Raw genomic sequence first — 16573 nt, 5'->3', positions numbered from 1 at the left:
TTGAGGGGAGGAGAAGGAGGGAAGTGGTGAGCTTGGACTCTGGGTGGGGTATAAACCATTAACATTGGTGGGTGGAGGTGTGGTGGGTAAGTAGCTCTGCCATGTGATCTGGGTGCCTCTGCCCCTCCTTTACTTCACCATTTGGAGGATCCATTTGGAGGTAGTGACAGCCACAGACGGACAGAAAAGGTGAGGACCAAGGCAGATAACAGGCTTACAATCTGGGAAGTGGTAGAAAAAGTCCACGCCCACCTTAATAGCTCAGCAGGTTGGTGGTTGGGATGCTTGAAGTAATTCTTAAAACTGAGCTTATCACCAGTGTAGACATATGTCTTTTAGAACTGGGACTCTTAGGACTCTGCAGATGGGAAGGAAACTTCAGGGTCCTGTCCAACCTCTTATCCCAGGCAAGAGCCAGATTCCCGCATGGTCCTCTGCTTGCATGAGTGTGGCGAAGAAGGCTGCCTTCCTCCAAGGGAGCCAGTTTTCTATTCAGACAGCTCTGACTGCTAGAATCTGTCTCCCAATGGGTTTCCTACAATAATCTTGACTCAACCCTCGGGATCCCAGAGAATGAATGTTCTCCCCCTACTCTTAGACAGCTCCTCAGGGGTTTGAGGACAGTGACCTGTCCTCCCTTGATGTTCTCTCTTTTAGAGCAGGTCTCTCAGCCTCAGGACTATTGACATCTGGGGTGGATGTGGGATGCTCTGTGTGAGAGCTGTCCTGTGCGTTGTAGCATGTTTAGCGGCACCCCTGGTTTCTACCTACTAGATAGCAGTAGCACTCAAACTAAAAATGTCCTCTAGGGGGCAAAGTCACCTCTAGTTGAGAACTGCTGCTTTAGATGAAGCTCCCCCGGTGCCCTCTCTGAGGTTTTATTTCCTCTTCTGTGAAGTGGAGCTAATCCCCAGCTCAGGGTTGTCATGGGGGTGAAATAACACGTCAGATGTGGACTAGCCTAACCCAGAGGAGGGCCTCGCCCACATGGGTATTGAGTAAATGTTTCACCATCCATCGTGCACTGACACCTGTGGGTGCCCAGCCCCATACTGGGCACTGGGCGCCCAGCGATGAGGGAGACTCAGTCCTTGTTCTCTCACAATCCAAAGGGCTAAAAAGATGCTGTGCATAAGTGTGTACCGTAACCATCCTGAAATCAAATAATGTGCTTTTAAATGCCACTTGCAGATGGTCTGAGATGTTTCCAACTCATGTTAGCTGAGTCTAGAACACCCGAGTACTTGATAAAGACCTTGGGTTGTTGAGAAGACGACTCATTAACTCTACACATTGGTTTATTGAAGATTTCCAATGTGCACTGGGTCTGGCCCAGGTGGGCAAGATAGACGAGAACCAGACTCCTCTTGGTGTTTCCAGTCCAGCAATCACACACTCATAGCACTTTCCTCAAGCCTAATGGCGAAAGGCACTGAGCTAGCACTCTAGAAGCTCAGAAAATGGTGGGAGGGGGACTCTATGTGCGGTATTAGAAGAGGCTTCCTGGGGGGAGCAGCATTCAGTTAGTTCCTATAAAAATTGTGAATGCCTGTTGCACATCATGATTATATCAGGAACTTGCATTTTCCTCCCGTCTCCCCTGTTCTGCTCCACCAAGCTTCAGTTCTCCCCAACTTGTGGGTATGTGTGTTTGTGTGTATATGTCTGTTAGTGGTGGTATGGGGGGTATGGGGTAGGCAGTAACAAGCAATAGGTGCCATGGGAAATTCCCCACCCCAAACCCTGCCTCTTGTCTTTTTCCCACCCCTGCGAAAGGTCACCAAAATTTTCCAGAAGAAGAAGATCTTGGTGACATACAGTTTCCGTCAGTCCTTTCCCCTCGTGGAAATGCAGATGCAGCTCTTCCAGAATTCATGTGAGTCCCTTCTTGGATCCCAGCATCCCAAGAGTCTTTGCCATGGCCCTCATGCTCATCCTTCCTCCACACCAGCCTCCAGTTTGGGGAATCCTTTACAACAAGGCTGAGGTCTCCAAAGCACTTCCTTGGTCCCAGGATGGAAGGCAGGCCAGGGTGGAGTATGACTTGGTCTGTGCCCTGGGGAGCTCATAATCTTGCAGAGAACTGCAGCATGTATGTTTTCTGATGGGCTTAAGTGATGGTGATCACGCCACACATTGAATGACTAAGCCAGAGGAGCTTTGATGGGTGGCTTCTGGGCAGCAGAAGCACTGTGAGTAGTGCCAGAGAGGTGAAGGAAGGGGTTCTAGAGAACAGCCAGAGTTCAGCCTGGCTTTCCATCCTGGGGCATAGGGAGTACCATGACTACCAGGAGTCTGGGGGCTTTGAAGCAAAGGGGGCCCACTGATGATGCTCATGCAGAGAAGAGGCGGGGTTCAGAGATGGACATGAGAAAAATTATTTCACATATGAGCCCCCTTGCCTCAGAGTTGCCTGACCTTCCCCTTCCCCACAGATTACCAGTTTGGGATCAAGTTGCTGTCTGCAGTACCTGGTGGGGAGCGCAAAGTCCTCATCATCTTCAATGCCCCCAGCCTCCAGGACCGGCTGCGCTTCACATCTGACCTCCGAGAATCCATCGCTGAGGTGCAGGAGATGGAGAAATACCGTGTGGAGTGTGAGTAACCCAGCCACATCTCCTTCCCCGACTCCTAATACATTGCCTTGCAGACACTAAGAATCTTATCTTCTGAGAAACTCAAGAGTTGGGGGTTAGCTTGTCCAAACTTCCTACCCTCATTCCAGGAACACTTCAGCCTCTGCTTGAATACCTTCAGTGACAAGAGGCTCATTACCTCTCAACCTCATTATTATTTCAAGCCCTAATTATGAGCCAGCACTTCCTTCTATTGAAAGGCAGCAGGGAGAAGAAGCAGGGTATTGGAGGTAGGACTCTAGTTTCAGATGCCAGGTATGCTACTTATTATCTGGGTAAACTGGGGAAAGGTACCTGACTCTCTGAGCCCCAGTTTCTTCATACATGAAATTGGGGTGGTGAAATCTGCACAGAGTTGTGAAGATTCAATGAGATAAGGCAGAGGATGTGTCCTACATGTTCACAGGACATGAGTGTTGAATATTGTTCGTGTCCAACTGATGTTACTCCCCTTCCCAGCCTCTCCTTTGCTCTCCCCACATTCTCGTTCCTGAACTGAGTCCTGATGACCCATCCTCCTGGCCTTTAGGGGCCACATCAAGTCATTCTGATCATATATAATAGAAAATAGTGATTGCATCTCATTCCTCCCAATGTCCTCTAAGTTCTTTTCTCCAGGTTAAGTAATATGGTGTTAATGAGAAAGGCAGGCAGATAGACAAACAGACAGAGAAAGAGATGTGGTGGACAGCTCCTCAGTGAGGCCTTCACAGTTCTGGGGTCTTCTGTTCTCTTCAGCAAGGCAAGGTCATTCATTCAGCTCACCAGATCCTTGAGACCCTAGGGACATTCAGAGAGAGGGTGAGCATGCCAGGAGGAGGGATGGGTGATCGACAGAAGTCTCCATGACCTCCGCAGGGAGGTGGGAGTGTAAGGCCGGAGAACATGGACTCTGGACTCAGGCAGACCTGCTTCCAGAATGTCAGCAACCTCACTTCCAGACTTGCCCTGGGCAAGCTCTGTGACTTCTCGGATTCTCTGTGGCTGCTAATACGTACCTCTGAACTGGTATAAGGATTGAGAGAGATTGAGTAAGCATAGCACCCGGCACACGGCTGGCACATAATAGAGAATTTGATTTCCGTTGGTTTCCTACTCCTGTCCCTCCAGGAGCCCTCTGCTCTGGAGCAAGGTATCTGAGAATGGAGTGGGCTCTGGGATGAGTGTCCTTCGCCATAGGTTCGAAGGGCCTTCCTGCCCCTCCTGGGAACACAGCGGCCACCGTAAAGCTCTGTTTTGAAAGGTGGGGGTGGTTTGGGAGACCAGACAGGGGAGGGAGAAGCAAGGGGAGAGGAGCCAGAGGAGATGGTGCGAGACGGGCTGGGCGCTGAAGCACTGAGGAGATGTATCTGAGGTTCAGCTGTGCAGGGGGCGAAGCAGGAGGCCTGAGGACAGAGCAGGTGAGGAAGGGGAAGGCCCATAGAGGGCTGGGGTCAGTCAGCTGGCCTCTCACTCCTGTCCCTGACCTTTGCTCCCTGTCTCCCCCACCGCCACCCAGCGGAGCTGGAAAAGCAGAAAGGTATGATGCGGCCTAACACCTCACAGCCCGGAGGGGCCAAGGACTCGGTGAATGGCACACTGGCCCGAAGCAGCCTGGAGGACACTTATGGGGCAGGCGATGGGCTCAAACGGGGTGCACTCAGCAGTTCCCTGCGAGACCTCTCAGATGCAGGCAAGTCTCCTGGGGCCCCTGCCCTGGCTGGGGCGCTGTGGGACTGGGTGTCCTCTTCGCTTCCTATCACTGACTGCCAGCCTTCCTTGCACTCACCACACATGCACGCATCCTGCCTTCATCCAGAGTCCTAGGTGCCATGCCACAGGGGACCTGGGAGCTGGGTCAGCACAGGCGGAGCCCAGGGTTTGGGCCAGGGAGTGCGAATGGGGCCACAGTCTCAGCCCTTCTCTCTCGCTGCTCCACCTCTCCTCTCTTTCCTCTTCTGTCTCTCAGGCACCACCTTTCCTCCTCCTCCATCTTTTCCTCCTCTCACTCCTCCTTCTCTACCTCTCCTCCTCCCGACCTCCCCCTCTCCAATGGGGGAAAGGGAATAGGGGTGTCTGTCCCTGGGAGGGGCCCAGACCTGGTGCCCAGCTCTGGAGCCCAGCCGGGTGGGGAGGGGGGGTTGCTGCTCTGACGCTGGGCTCCTTGCTTGTGGGCGCAGGGAAGCGGGGGCGGCGTAACAGCGTGGGATCGCTGGACAGCACCATCGAAGTAAGTGCCAGCTCCTGCCCCACTCTCTGCATGAGCCCTGCCCTGCCACCCTGGCGCCCCAGAGGAGGAGGGGACCTGTTGCTTTCCCCTCTTCCCTGCCGAGAACCCTGCGGCTGCCTCTCCCAGCCAACCACTCTCTCAATCTGTCCTCAACTCTGTCTGTCCTCACTCTGCCTGTCTCTCAGTCTGTCTTCCACTCTCCCGAGCCCCCTCTCAACCCCAGGGCCGACTCCAAGTAGTGATGCTCTTGGAGTTGGGCCGAGAGAAGCTCTTACTTCCAAGTCCTGCTCTTTGAGCCTGACCAAGTCACTCTGTCTCTCTGGGCCTAACATGCTCCCTGCCTGCAAAATGGGGATGAGGAGGAGGTACTGCTAAATCTTCCTCTCCCAGCTGAAGCTCAGATGAGATAGTGGATGTGACAGCAGAGCTCTGCAAGCTGGGGGCGCTCCATGTACAAGTACAGGACTGTGACTTGGTTTCCATTATGCCATGGAGGGGGGTCCTGTCTCTCCAGCCCCCAGGGATCAGGGGGTTGGGGCTTAGGGTTGGGGGTTTAGGACATCTAGACCGGCCTGACTTCCACCCCTCCCCCCTTCCAGGGGTCTGTTATTAGCAGTCCACGCCCTCACCAGAGGATGCCACCTCCACCCCCACCCCCGCCGCCAGAGGAGTACAAGAGCCAGAGGCCCGTCTCCAACTCCTCATCCTTCCTGGGCTCCCTATTTGGAAGCAAGCGTGGCAAGGGGCCCTTCCAGATGCCACCGCCACCAACAGGCCAGGCCTCTGCCTCCTCTTCATCTGCTTCTTCCACCCACCACCACCACCACCACCACCACCACGGTCACAGCCACGGTGGCCTGGGGGTGCTGCCTGATGGGCAGTCCAAGCTCCAGGCCCTGCATGCCCAGTATTGCCAAGGACCAGGCCCGGCCCCGCCGCCCTACCTGCCACCCCAGCAACCCCCTCTCCCCCCACCACCTCAGCAGCCCCCGCCCCTGCCGCAGCTGGGCTCCATTCCACCACCTCCCGCTTCAGCTCCTCCTGTGGGGCCGCATCGCCACTTCCATGCCCATGGCCCAGTCCCAGGCCCCCAGCACTATACCTTGGGCCGGCCAGGCAGAGCTCCCAGACGGGGGGCCGGAGGACACCCTCAGTTTGCTCCACATGGCCGCCACCCCCTGCACCAGCCCACCTCCCCCTTGCCCCTGTACAGTCCTGCCCCCCAGCACCCTCCAGCCCACAAACAGGGCCCCAAGCACTTCATCTTCAGCCACCACCCACAGATGATGCCAGCAGCAGGGGCCACTGGGGGCCCTGGATCTCGGCCACCAGGGGGCTCCTACTCCCACCCCCACCACCCCCAGTCACCATTGTCACCGCACTCACCTATCCCACCCCACCCCTCCTACCCACCCCTGCCCCCACCCTCACCCCACACCCCACACTCGCCCCTGCCACCCACCTCCCCCCATGGCCCACTGCACGCCTCTGGGCCCCCCGGCACGGCCAACCCACCCACTGCAAACCCCAAGGCCAAGCCAAGCCGGATCAGCACCGTGGTCTGATGAATGGAGTGTGTGAGCTGGGGACTGGGAAGGTCTGGGGAATCTGCAAGAGAGAGACCTCTCTGCTTCCTCAGTTTTTCCAGAATATACATGCACATAGAAATGTCCTCCTCCTCACTTCTTCCCTGCCTCGGGACCCCTCCTCTAACCCCTAACAGTCTCCTTGGGGTTTCCTTCCAGAGTTGAGACTCCTTGCCACTTGCAGCCTGTATTCAGGGCTGGGCTCTTGAGCTCTGGGGAGTGGTGAGGACCTTTCAGAGATCCTCGTCTTCTTTTTCCCTCTCTTCACCCTCCCCCCTCCCTTTCCCCAGAGGTCTAGTTGGGTGGCCTCAGACCTCTGGGCCAGTGTGAGCTCCCCATCAGCTCTGGCTGGTAGGGAAGGGCAGGCGTTAAGAGCAATGAGGGTGAAGGCTTCCCCAGGGCACCTCTGGCCAAGTGGAGCTAGGAGGGGGCTCTGCAGTGTTGTGGCCAAACCCCAGCTGTCTCGGCCCTCTCTCTGACCTCAGGGCCTGGCCATACACTTCCAGGTGTCTCTCCACCTGCTGGAGGATGTGGGGTGTCAGTGCACTCGGTGAGTGGGCCCCCATATATGCTGGTCCCCAGGTGGGGCAGTGCTTCCTCTTTGTAGCTGATCTCTGCTCTCTGTCTAGTGGGCCCCAGCCCAGACCTCTTCAGCTTCAGGACCTTGCCTTTCCTTGCAACGTTCTTGTCCTGATCAAAGTCCAGACAGGTTTGGGGCGGGGGGGGGGGGGGGCTGAGGTCTGGGATGAGAAGGGCGCAGCCCTCCCTCACCCATATTGCATGCCCCCCATTCCCTCACACCTACCCCACCTACAGCTGAAGACAGTGCACTTTACAGATACTGCCCACACACACCCCGCTGGGGCAGGGCACCCAGCGTCAGCCCTGGGGAGAGGGGCTCCCAGAGGGCCACCATGAGCCCGAGATGTCCTTCCTGAGGCAGACACTGAAGCCATCAGAGTGGGGGCTGGGAGCCAGGATGCCTGAGTCCTTCTGTCCGTCAAACTCTCTGCTGCCCCTCCAGCCCCTTTACAGCCCTGTTTATTTATTATAAATATATTTTTTACAAGCCCCAGCTCCTCTTCTTGCCCCGCATATCCAGCTCCTTTCTCAGCTCCTGCCTCCCTCTCCCCTCTCCATCATGGGCTGCAGTACAAACAGACAGACAGACCCTGGCTGTATGAAGGGCCAGGGACCCCGGGGTTTGGGGGTGGGGGAGGGCAGCAGTGGGAGGGGCTGTATGGAGAGGACCTGGGGTTTAGGCATTGTCTTTTCTCCTCCTTGTATATAAGAATGTATATTTGATGCCTCATAAAAGACCTTGTGCTCACCTCCCGCCTCTGCCTCCTACTTGTGCCCCCTCCCCCATGGTGGAGCCCCTGGAAGAGAGGCCTTAGCCCAGGGAGGTGAGGCGCTGATGGTAAAAGCTCAGACAACTGGGTGGGTGAGAGGCTTTGGTTGGATGGGAGGTGGGGGCTGAGGGAGGTTTTCCTGTTTGTTTCATTAACAGTTTGCATAACGGAGTGGCAAGGGTCTGGGCTTTAGAGTTGATCCAGTTCAAATCCTGGGGCTTTCCCTTCCTAGTGCACTTGGGAAAGGCAACCTCTCTGAGTCTCGGTTTCCTCAGTTCAAAACTTGGGGTGATAAGCCATCGCCACATGGGGTTGTGATGACAGCATGAGGTAATGAGTATCCAGCAGCCGGCATAGAGTAGGTGCTCAGCAAGTTAGTTCTCTTCCCTTCCTTTCACAGGTTGGATACTTCCTCTATGCCCGTGGCATCTATTCTCACCCTTCCTGGGACTGGCCTGGCTTTGCCCTGGAGCCCTCCCCGCTTCTCTACCGCGGGCTGCATTTCTGTCCTTGAGGGTGTGGGTGGAGGGTTACCTGGGCCAGGAAGCCAAGGCCAGATACATTCATTATAAGAACTCTGTGTATGTACTTGGGGTGTTAGATGACAAATAGCAGGGCTCCCTTTAGTTTACTGAGGAGGGGTCAGGCCCAGAGAAGGGGAGGGTCTTTCCCAAGTCCAGATGGAGGATCCTGATTTCTAGTCCAGGCTCTTTTCCAGTCCCCAAAGCTGCATCCCTATGAAATGGACATGTTTCCACCACCACTGATCATGTCCTGGGCTCAGCAGGGCCTAGGAGGAATGGGGGATGCTGGCTCTCGGTTAGGGTCAGCAGGGTCCCTGGAAGCAGCAATCAGTAAATATTTGGGGGACTTTCTTAGAGTGTAAAATGGTCACTAAGAGGGAGCAGTTTGGATGACCCCACTTTTTTTTTTTTGAGGCCTTATTTCCTCCACCTTATGGATGGCCCCACTCTTAAGGAGCTGGGATCAATGTCTTTGTTTTCTTCCTCACATGCACATTTAAACAAAAGCAGCAGCTGGAGCCATGTGAGCATTTGGTCCAGAATCAAATCCAATCAGACTTTTTTTGTTTCTTTGGTGGACCAGGCTGAACTACCTTTGATTGTTCCCACTTCTCCCACCTTCAGCTTGATGCTTGTTTTCGTCTTCCCGAAGCTCAGCTTTTAGCAGTCAGTCAGACTTGACTGCGGAGAAGGTGATGGCATCCCACTCCAGTACTCTTGCCTGGAAAATCCCATGGATGGGGGAGCCTGGTAGGCTGCAGTCCATGGGGTCGCTAAGAGTCGGACACCACTGAGCGACTTCACTTTCACTTTAAATTTTCATGCATTGGGGAAGGAAATGGCAAACCACTCCAGTGTTCTTGCCTGGAGAATCCCAGGGACGGGGGAGCCTGGTGGGCTACTGTCTATGCGGTCACACAGAGTCGGAGACGACTGAAACGATTTAGCAGCAGCAGCTGACTTGACTGTTGCCTTTGATGAAATAGGGACAATAATCTTGCAGGGCAATTGTTAATAGATGGGAGTGAAATGCCTGCCCCTTGCCAGACACACAGTCAGCTGTTCTCGGCTGCCTATGGAGAAAAGTGCAAACCCCTTGCCTTGACTTTGGAACGATCTCTGTAATCCAGTCATTTCTCATCTACACTTTGGTCATCCACTCACCATTTCCTGAAAAGACCTGTATGTAATTTCCAAACTCAGTATTTTACCTGTGCCTTCTCCCTGAAAGATGTACTCCCCCCACATACCTGATGGTTTTCTCACTCTTAAGAGATGGTCTTAAAGAACCCATGCCTCACAAAGTGTGCCCTTGATCACATTCTCTGGGATCCCTCACATCAGTATCTATCTTCCCCACTAGACCATAACTGGCACAGGCGTGACGCTGATCTGAATCACCTCTGTCCAGAGCATTGACCAGCACAGTGCTTGGCATAGCACAGATGACACTAAACTTTCTGTTGAATTGAATGAATAGTGCTTTCTAAGCTAAATCTTAAAGTATCTTTGCATTGGTTGAGTTACTGATTGATGCGACCTGCAAGCTTTCAGGCCCCTCTGGAGCCTCCTCGTGCTTCTCTGAGCTCTCTCCTATCTTCTCCTCCTCCTCCCTTCCTCCCTGCAGTCCCAGAACTGGGCTGTCCCTGCCCCACCCTTGCCCTCTCCCTGGAAGCTCACCATCCAGACGTTGGCTCCTCACCTCCCTATTTCCCTGAGGACCTGAAGACAAGGAGTTAATTGGCCATCCTCAGACGTTTTACTGCCAATCTTTTTGGAGATGTGGATGAAGAGGGATGACATATAACAAAAGACAAAGGTCCTAGAATCTCATGGAGTTCTTGTCTTTACCCTAGACCCGTGGTAGCCTAGAAGTCTTTCTGTGATGATAGAAACGTCCTATACCTGTGCTGTTCACTATGGTAACCCCTAGCCACATGTGGCTGCTGAGCACTTGAAATGTGGCTAGTTGCAACTGAAGAACTGAATTTTTAAAAATGCAAACAGCCACATGTGGATACTAGCTACCATATTGGGCAGTGCCGGACAAGACTTTCAGAAGTAGACAGCCTGGGGGGATAATGCCAATACAACATAAGTGCAGGCCCAGAAGGAAGCACAGAATGTGTGGGGGTGCAAAGAAAGGGAAAACTCAACTTGGGGCAGGGGAGAGGGGTCAGGTGAGCATTTCTGGAACTGCTCCTTTAGCTGAGTCTTGAAGGGTAAGTAGGAATAGGCCCGGGAAAGAAAGGCATTTGCCAGAGAGAGCAGCATAAGCCTGGAGGTGTGTGAGTATGTTAATATTAGTGAAATAATGAGAAAGGAATGGGAGAGGACAGCCCAGGTGGTGGGCATGGCACATCCTAAAGGAGAGGTGGGCAGTCGCCATATCCTCATTCCTCTGTTGCCAACAGGTTTTCTCACCCAAGCCTTGGAAGCTAAAGACCAGGTGACATGTTGGGCTATATAGCATCTCTGTTATAAAGCTATTATTTTTCCCTTTGTAATGAATGATTATGTTGAGGGGAGATGCATTAACATTATGTATTTGTCTTGTTATTCCTCAAACTTTCACCCACCAGTTTTAGCATTCACTGATGATTCTTGAGGTGTCCAAATGGTGACTGTCCAATGCCATCATTCTTTGCACTTGTATTAGTTGGCTCTCCAGTGTAAGGGAGAGCTTTCCCTTTTCCTACATTTATGTATTTATAGTCTCATGGACTCATGGTTGTCTATCATTTCAGTGAATTATAACATATTAATATCATTCTTTATCTCAATGTTCAAAATGTCCCATATTTAGCCAGCAGGAAGATGACTCCTGTGTCCTTTTGGCAGCTGTCCATCTTTTCCTGAGCACTTCCTTATTTTCTGGTACCACAAGATGCTCCAGATTCATCTTATATTTTCCCTGACCCAGTCTTGGAATCAACCACTTTTTCCAAGGAGCTCTGGTTCTTTTTGGTTGAGAATGGCATTTAGAAACCAAGATTTGGGCACTAGGTGCTTTGTTTTCAGGATTTGCTTTTTTATTTGGGAAAACTTCGAGCATCTATTGATGATTTTCTAACTCCATCATTCTTTGAAGGAAAAATTTTTCCTTTTCCCTCATTTTATTTATTTATATCAGTGTGGAGTCATGGATTTTTATTTTACTCGAGTTATAAGTAACTCAAGTAAAATACTATCATAATTCATTTGGAATTATCATTGTTTTGAATGTATCATTTTATTGTTATGCATATGTATTGAGCACATAATATACATCTCTCTCTATCTACCTATCTATCTATAAATCTCCACGAACTCACATAGAGACCTTGATATCTTAAGGAGGCTCTTTTAATAACCTAGGCTAGAAACAGTCAATGGCTCTCTTGGGGAGTAGATTAGAAAAAGGTATGGGGAAGAGGGGATAAATTCCAGAGCTACTTAGGATTTAGAACTTGCAGCTCATACCTACTTTAGAATTGGAAGGGACCCTGTTTTAAAATCAAGAAAGTGATGCACGAAGTCACTATGCAGTTCATCCAGAAAACATGGATGGAGTGAGTGTGGTTAAGAGCAGAGCCAAGCGTTCCAATCACTGCTCTGTACCAGTTCCATGCCAGACCCTCTCTCCCAGGTGCATGGGTGAGGCCAACCCAACCTCCAGCCCAGGGTGATCTCCCTGCCGCTTCTCAGTTCTTAACCCTGCAGGGCCCAGACTCAGGCTGGTCCCAAGCAAGATCCAAAGATTGAGAAAGGATCCCATTTCCTGAGCACCTGTTTTTCGAGGGGCACCATTTGAGTCTTTTACAGGCAGAATTGTATAGCAGACAGACTTGAACAGTTTGTACTCTGCTACTTACTAGCCATGTAACTTGGTTAAGTTTACACTACTCTGAATTTCAACCTCCTCATCCGTTATATAGGTATAACAATACCTATTTCATACTACCTGGCTTTTGCGCAATGGTAGTTATCATGATCTCTAATCTTCATAACCACCCTGTGTGGAAAGGATTATATAGTCTCATTGGACAAATGAGAAAAGCGAGGTTCAGGGAGGTGAGGTACATGGTAGATCTCAGTGGGTGAATGTTAGCTGCAGGAAAGCAGAGACCATGTCTGTCTTGGTCACTATTATATTCCCAGGGCCAAGAAAAGTACCTGGTGCATAATAGGAATTTGATAAATGTTCGTGAATGAATGAGTTGGGACTGACTGGGCTTCAAGGAGTCTATGCAGTTTCCATTTGCCCTTCCAGAATGGTGGGTGGTGTCTGGGCTAAGAACCTTAGAGAAGGCTTTGGGAAGGCTAGGCTGAGCTGAGACCCCAAACCTGGTCTCCTGACTCCTAATTTGTGCTCTTTGCCCTTCACTGAGTAGCCTCGAGATAGAAAGGTCGAACTTCTTTCAACCTAGGATTCGGCATATTCTTTTATCTTTGTTCTCTTCACCTTCTCCTGCCTAGTTCTACTATGGTGGGAGCAAATGACAAGAGCATTTGACCAAGAGTCAGCAACTTCCTGTGTATCAATGGGCAAGTTGTTTAATCTGTCTGGAACTTGGTTCCTCATCTACAGGTTGGGTAAATTGATCTACATCTTTCCCAAAACTGTTGCAAAGATTAAGGGAAGTAATTGGTATGAAAGAGCTATGTGGGCTGTTAAATGCTTACACCTGTGAGAGACTAGTGATTTCTTTTCTTTTTTTTTTTTTACTGTTAGTAGCATTACCTTGCCTAGCTTTGTTTCCTGTCCATACAGTTGTTCAGTTGGGTCACTCACCTGTTTTTCTGGTGGAGAAGGGTTGAGGTTTCTCCTGACACTAGAAAGCTAGAAAGGAAATGTCACTTACTATATGTATTACTTGGGACAAGTTTCCTCACCAGGCAAGTAGGGGATAAAGATTCCAAGCATTAAAGGCAATCTAAGGGTTCAAGTGATAAAAAATCTGAAATCACTAGGCACAGTGCCTGGCACAAAGGAGATTCTTAATGAGTTTTGACATACTGTTTGTTGACTCTCAAGAGTGAAAATAACAGTTAACAGATACTGAGGGCCTTCTATATGCTGGGTAGTATACAACAATCCTTCAAGGTAGGTATTATCACCCCCATACAACATCACTCAGTTTCAGAACCTGGGACTTACCCAAGGCCACATAACTAGAAAATGGCAGAGCTGGTGGGACTAGAAGTCAGGCCTCTCTGACTACAGGGTGTGAGTTCCTACTGGTGTTCCCCACTCCCTTAGAGATGATGCCCTTAACTCAGCAGGCAGAATGAATATACTTAACTGGGACATAGTATAGATTAGAAACTGGTATAGATTAGAAACTGTTAACTGAAGGAATGACACTCTCCATCCCCTTCAAACACACTCAAGCTTACAGCAGATGCTTAATATATCCAGGAAATGTTTGCAAAGAGTATATATTATTTTTAGTGAATATATATTAAGGCTGCTCAAAAATATACATTCATTTTTCTGTTTACTCAGCATTTATTTACTGCTTACCATGCCAGGCACTAAGGATGTATAAGATCACAAGGTCCCTGCCCTTAAGGAATTCACAGTCTGATGGAGGAGCACAAAATAAGCACTTAAGCAGCATGTAGTGAAAGTGAAAGTTGCTCAGTCATGTCCCACTCTTTGCAACCCCATGGACTATACAGTCGATGGAATTCTCCAGGCCCAATACTGGAGTGGGTAGCCCTTCCCTTCTCCAGAGGATCTTCCCAACCCAGGGATCCGAACCCAGGTCTCTCACACTGCAGGCGGATTCTTTACCAGCTGAAGCTGGGAAAGCTTCTTCACCAGGGAAGCCCAAGAATACTGGAGTGGGTAGCCTATCCCTTCTTCAGGGGATCTTCCTGACCAGGAATCCAACCGGGGTCTCCTGCATTGCAGGTGGATTCTTTACCAACTGAGCTATCAGGTAAGCCCAATCAGCATGTAGAGAAGTATTCTAAAATGTGCACAGTAGGTTCTTGAACTATTTATGCTTTAGGCCCACAACTGATGAGTAACTTAGAGCTCCTCAAATGCAGTAGATGCCTGCTGCTGCTGCTAAGTCGCTTCAGTCATGTCCGACTCTGTGTGACCCCATAGACGACAGCCAACCAGTCTCCCCCGTCCCTGGGATTCTCCAGGCAAGAACACTGGAATGGGTTGCCATTTCCTTCTCCAATGCATGAAAGTGAAAAGTGAAAGTGAAGTCGCTCAGTGGTGTCCGACTCTTAGCGACCCCATGGGCTGCAGCCCACCAGGCTCCTCCGTCCATGGGACTTTCCAGGCAAGGGTACTGGAGTGGGGTGCCATTGCCTTCTCCAGTAGATGCCTGATCTATGGTCAAAGTATTGGTTTGATAGTCAAAACATTTGCAATAAACTATTCAGAAACTGCTCACAAACATGCACACAATGGGAGCAGAGGTACACATAGTAGATACTCAAATATAAGGAGGGGGCTATACACAATAAATACAATCCATGCACACAAATACATAAGTACACTGTAGGCTCACAAGTGAGCACAGAGTAGGTACTTCAAATGGTGGGCACTGGTAGGTGATACATATGCTGTTGTTAAAATCCAATAGTTAAAATATACATACTCTCAGGCTTATTTTGTAGGGGTACATGCCACAAATGAAAGTTGCTCAGTCGCGTCCGACTCTACGACCAGTCTATGGAATTCTTTAGGCCAGAATACTGGAGTGGGTAGCCTTTCCCTTCTCCAGGGGATCGTCCCAACCCGGAGATCAAACCCAAGTCTCTCGCATTGTAGGCGGATTCTTTACCAATTGAGCCAGAAGGGAGGCCCACATGCCACAAATAAGGACACGATAAAAGTGTTCATTAAAATGCTGATTGACAATGACTCTTTGGAGTTAAGGATGGAAGCCCCATCTTTGAGAGGCCTCTACACGCAAACTTGGACAAAATAAATATTTCCTTCCTCTCCTTGGGGCCCAGGGTTCTAAAAATCCCCAATTCCCGAGAAGGGAGCAGCATCCCAGCTTCCTTTTTTCAAAGCCCCAGAGGTGTCAGAGCCTAGACCTGGGAACTATGTATGTCTCTCGTAATCTGCGGGACTGCACAAGGGTCCCTTGCCATCACGGACTCGAAGACGCCTTCTGTGGCCCACACCGGAAAGACCCGGGAGGAGAGCATGTTGGGGCGGGGCTCGCGCCAGTGTTGAGGTCATCGAGTGGGTGCCAGTTTAGACCCACCACCCACCAACGCCAACTCCTCTTCCGGTCTCTCTCCGTAACGCGCATGCGCAGCACTGGCCTTTAAACGTGCACCGCCGGTCCGTCCGGAAAGAGGGATCGGTTTGCTAATTTCAACTTTGTTCCTCCGCCGCTGAGGCGGACTATTTGCTCTCAGTCTGGGAAGCAGTTTTAAGTTCCCGCTTCCTGATAGGAGATCCACGCCTGCCGATTCAGCTCAGTCCCCACGGGACGATGGCTTCCTAGGGCTTGGCCTCACGCAAGGCATACGAGGCTCGGAGGGACATCCCGCGGAGGGATCCGGTTTGTTGTGGTGAAGGGAGGGGGGGAGACGGTGAGAAACCAAGATGGCGGCGGCGGCACTAAAGGCCGCGGCGGTTGGGAGTTAACTGTAGTGGTGAAGGCTGCGGTAGTTGGGAGACAGCGGCAGAGTTTGGAACGAACGGAGCGGGACGAAGAGGCGATAGAGTAGCGTCAGCCTGAGCCTCTCAGATCGCGGCAGCTACACGTCCCCTGGGCCCTCGGCGGGCGGCGGCCGCCCCGCTTAGGGCCTAGTCTCCGAGCAGTGCCTCGGCTTCGTACAGCGGCGTCCGCCATGAGTCCTTAAGGGCGGTCCGAGCCCTCCAGTCCTAGGGCGCACCATGGAGCCGGGGTCTGACGACTTTCTACCGCCGCCGGAGTGCCCGGTGTTCGAGCCTAGCTGGGCGGAGTTCAGAGACCCTCTTGGCTACATTGCGAAAATCAGGCCCATCGCCGAGAAGTCGGGCATTTGCAAGATCCGCCCACCCGCGGTAAGGCCCTGGGCCGGTGGTCGCCGGAGATGATGAACTAGGGTAGCGGGCGGAGAGGTCCAGATCAGAGGGCAGCTCGAAGTGTGGGGAGATGGGGTGGCTGGCACCGTTGTGGATGCGGCGCGGGTCAGAGAAAGGGTGCTGGGGGCAAGGGGTCTTTCGTGGTGGCCCTAAGTCGGAGACCCACTCCCACTCCGCCCTTCAGGATCACTCTTAGTAAGATTCAAGAAAGGGATGCCTAGTGGCCCCGGG

At 51.6% G+C, this 16573-nt stretch overlaps 2 protein-coding genes across 10 annotated transcripts in view; both read left to right on the top strand.

Annotated features, from left to right (window-relative positions):
- The window catches only part of IQSEC2 (IQ motif and Sec7 domain ArfGEF 2), a 77090-nt gene extending 69464 nt beyond the window's left edge, over positions 1-7626 (top strand). Inside the window, exons 12-16 of the mRNA XM_052662800.1 lie at positions 1777-1876; positions 2436-2597; positions 4135-4308; positions 4796-4845; positions 5445-7626. Of these exons, the coding sequence (XP_052518760.1) occupies positions 1777-1876; positions 2436-2597; positions 4135-4308; positions 4796-4845; positions 5445-6410 (1452 nt within the window). The 3' untranslated portion in view covers positions 6411-7626. The remainder of the gene's footprint in view (positions 1-1776; positions 1877-2435; positions 2598-4134; positions 4309-4795; positions 4846-5444) is intronic.
- An 8207-nt stretch (positions 7627-15833) lies between these two features.
- The window catches only part of KDM5C (lysine demethylase 5C), a 30664-nt gene continuing 29924 nt past the window's right edge, over positions 15834-16573 (top strand). For all 9 annotated transcript variants that reach the window (XM_052663911.1, XM_052663909.1, XM_052663908.1 and 6 more), the window contains exon 1: positions 15834-16321. In XM_052663911.1, coding sequence (XP_052519871.1) covers positions 16172-16321 — 150 coding nt within the window. In that variant the 5' untranslated portion in view covers positions 15834-16171. The remainder of the gene's footprint in view (positions 16322-16573) is intronic.

Source organism: Budorcas taxicolor, chromosome X (assembly GCF_023091745.1).
Source record: "Budorcas taxicolor isolate Tak-1 chromosome X, Takin1.1, whole genome shotgun sequence".
Taxonomy (NCBI): Eukaryota; Metazoa; Chordata; class Mammalia; order Artiodactyla; family Bovidae; genus Budorcas; species Budorcas taxicolor.
This window is presented reverse-complemented; position numbering and strand designations above follow the sequence as displayed.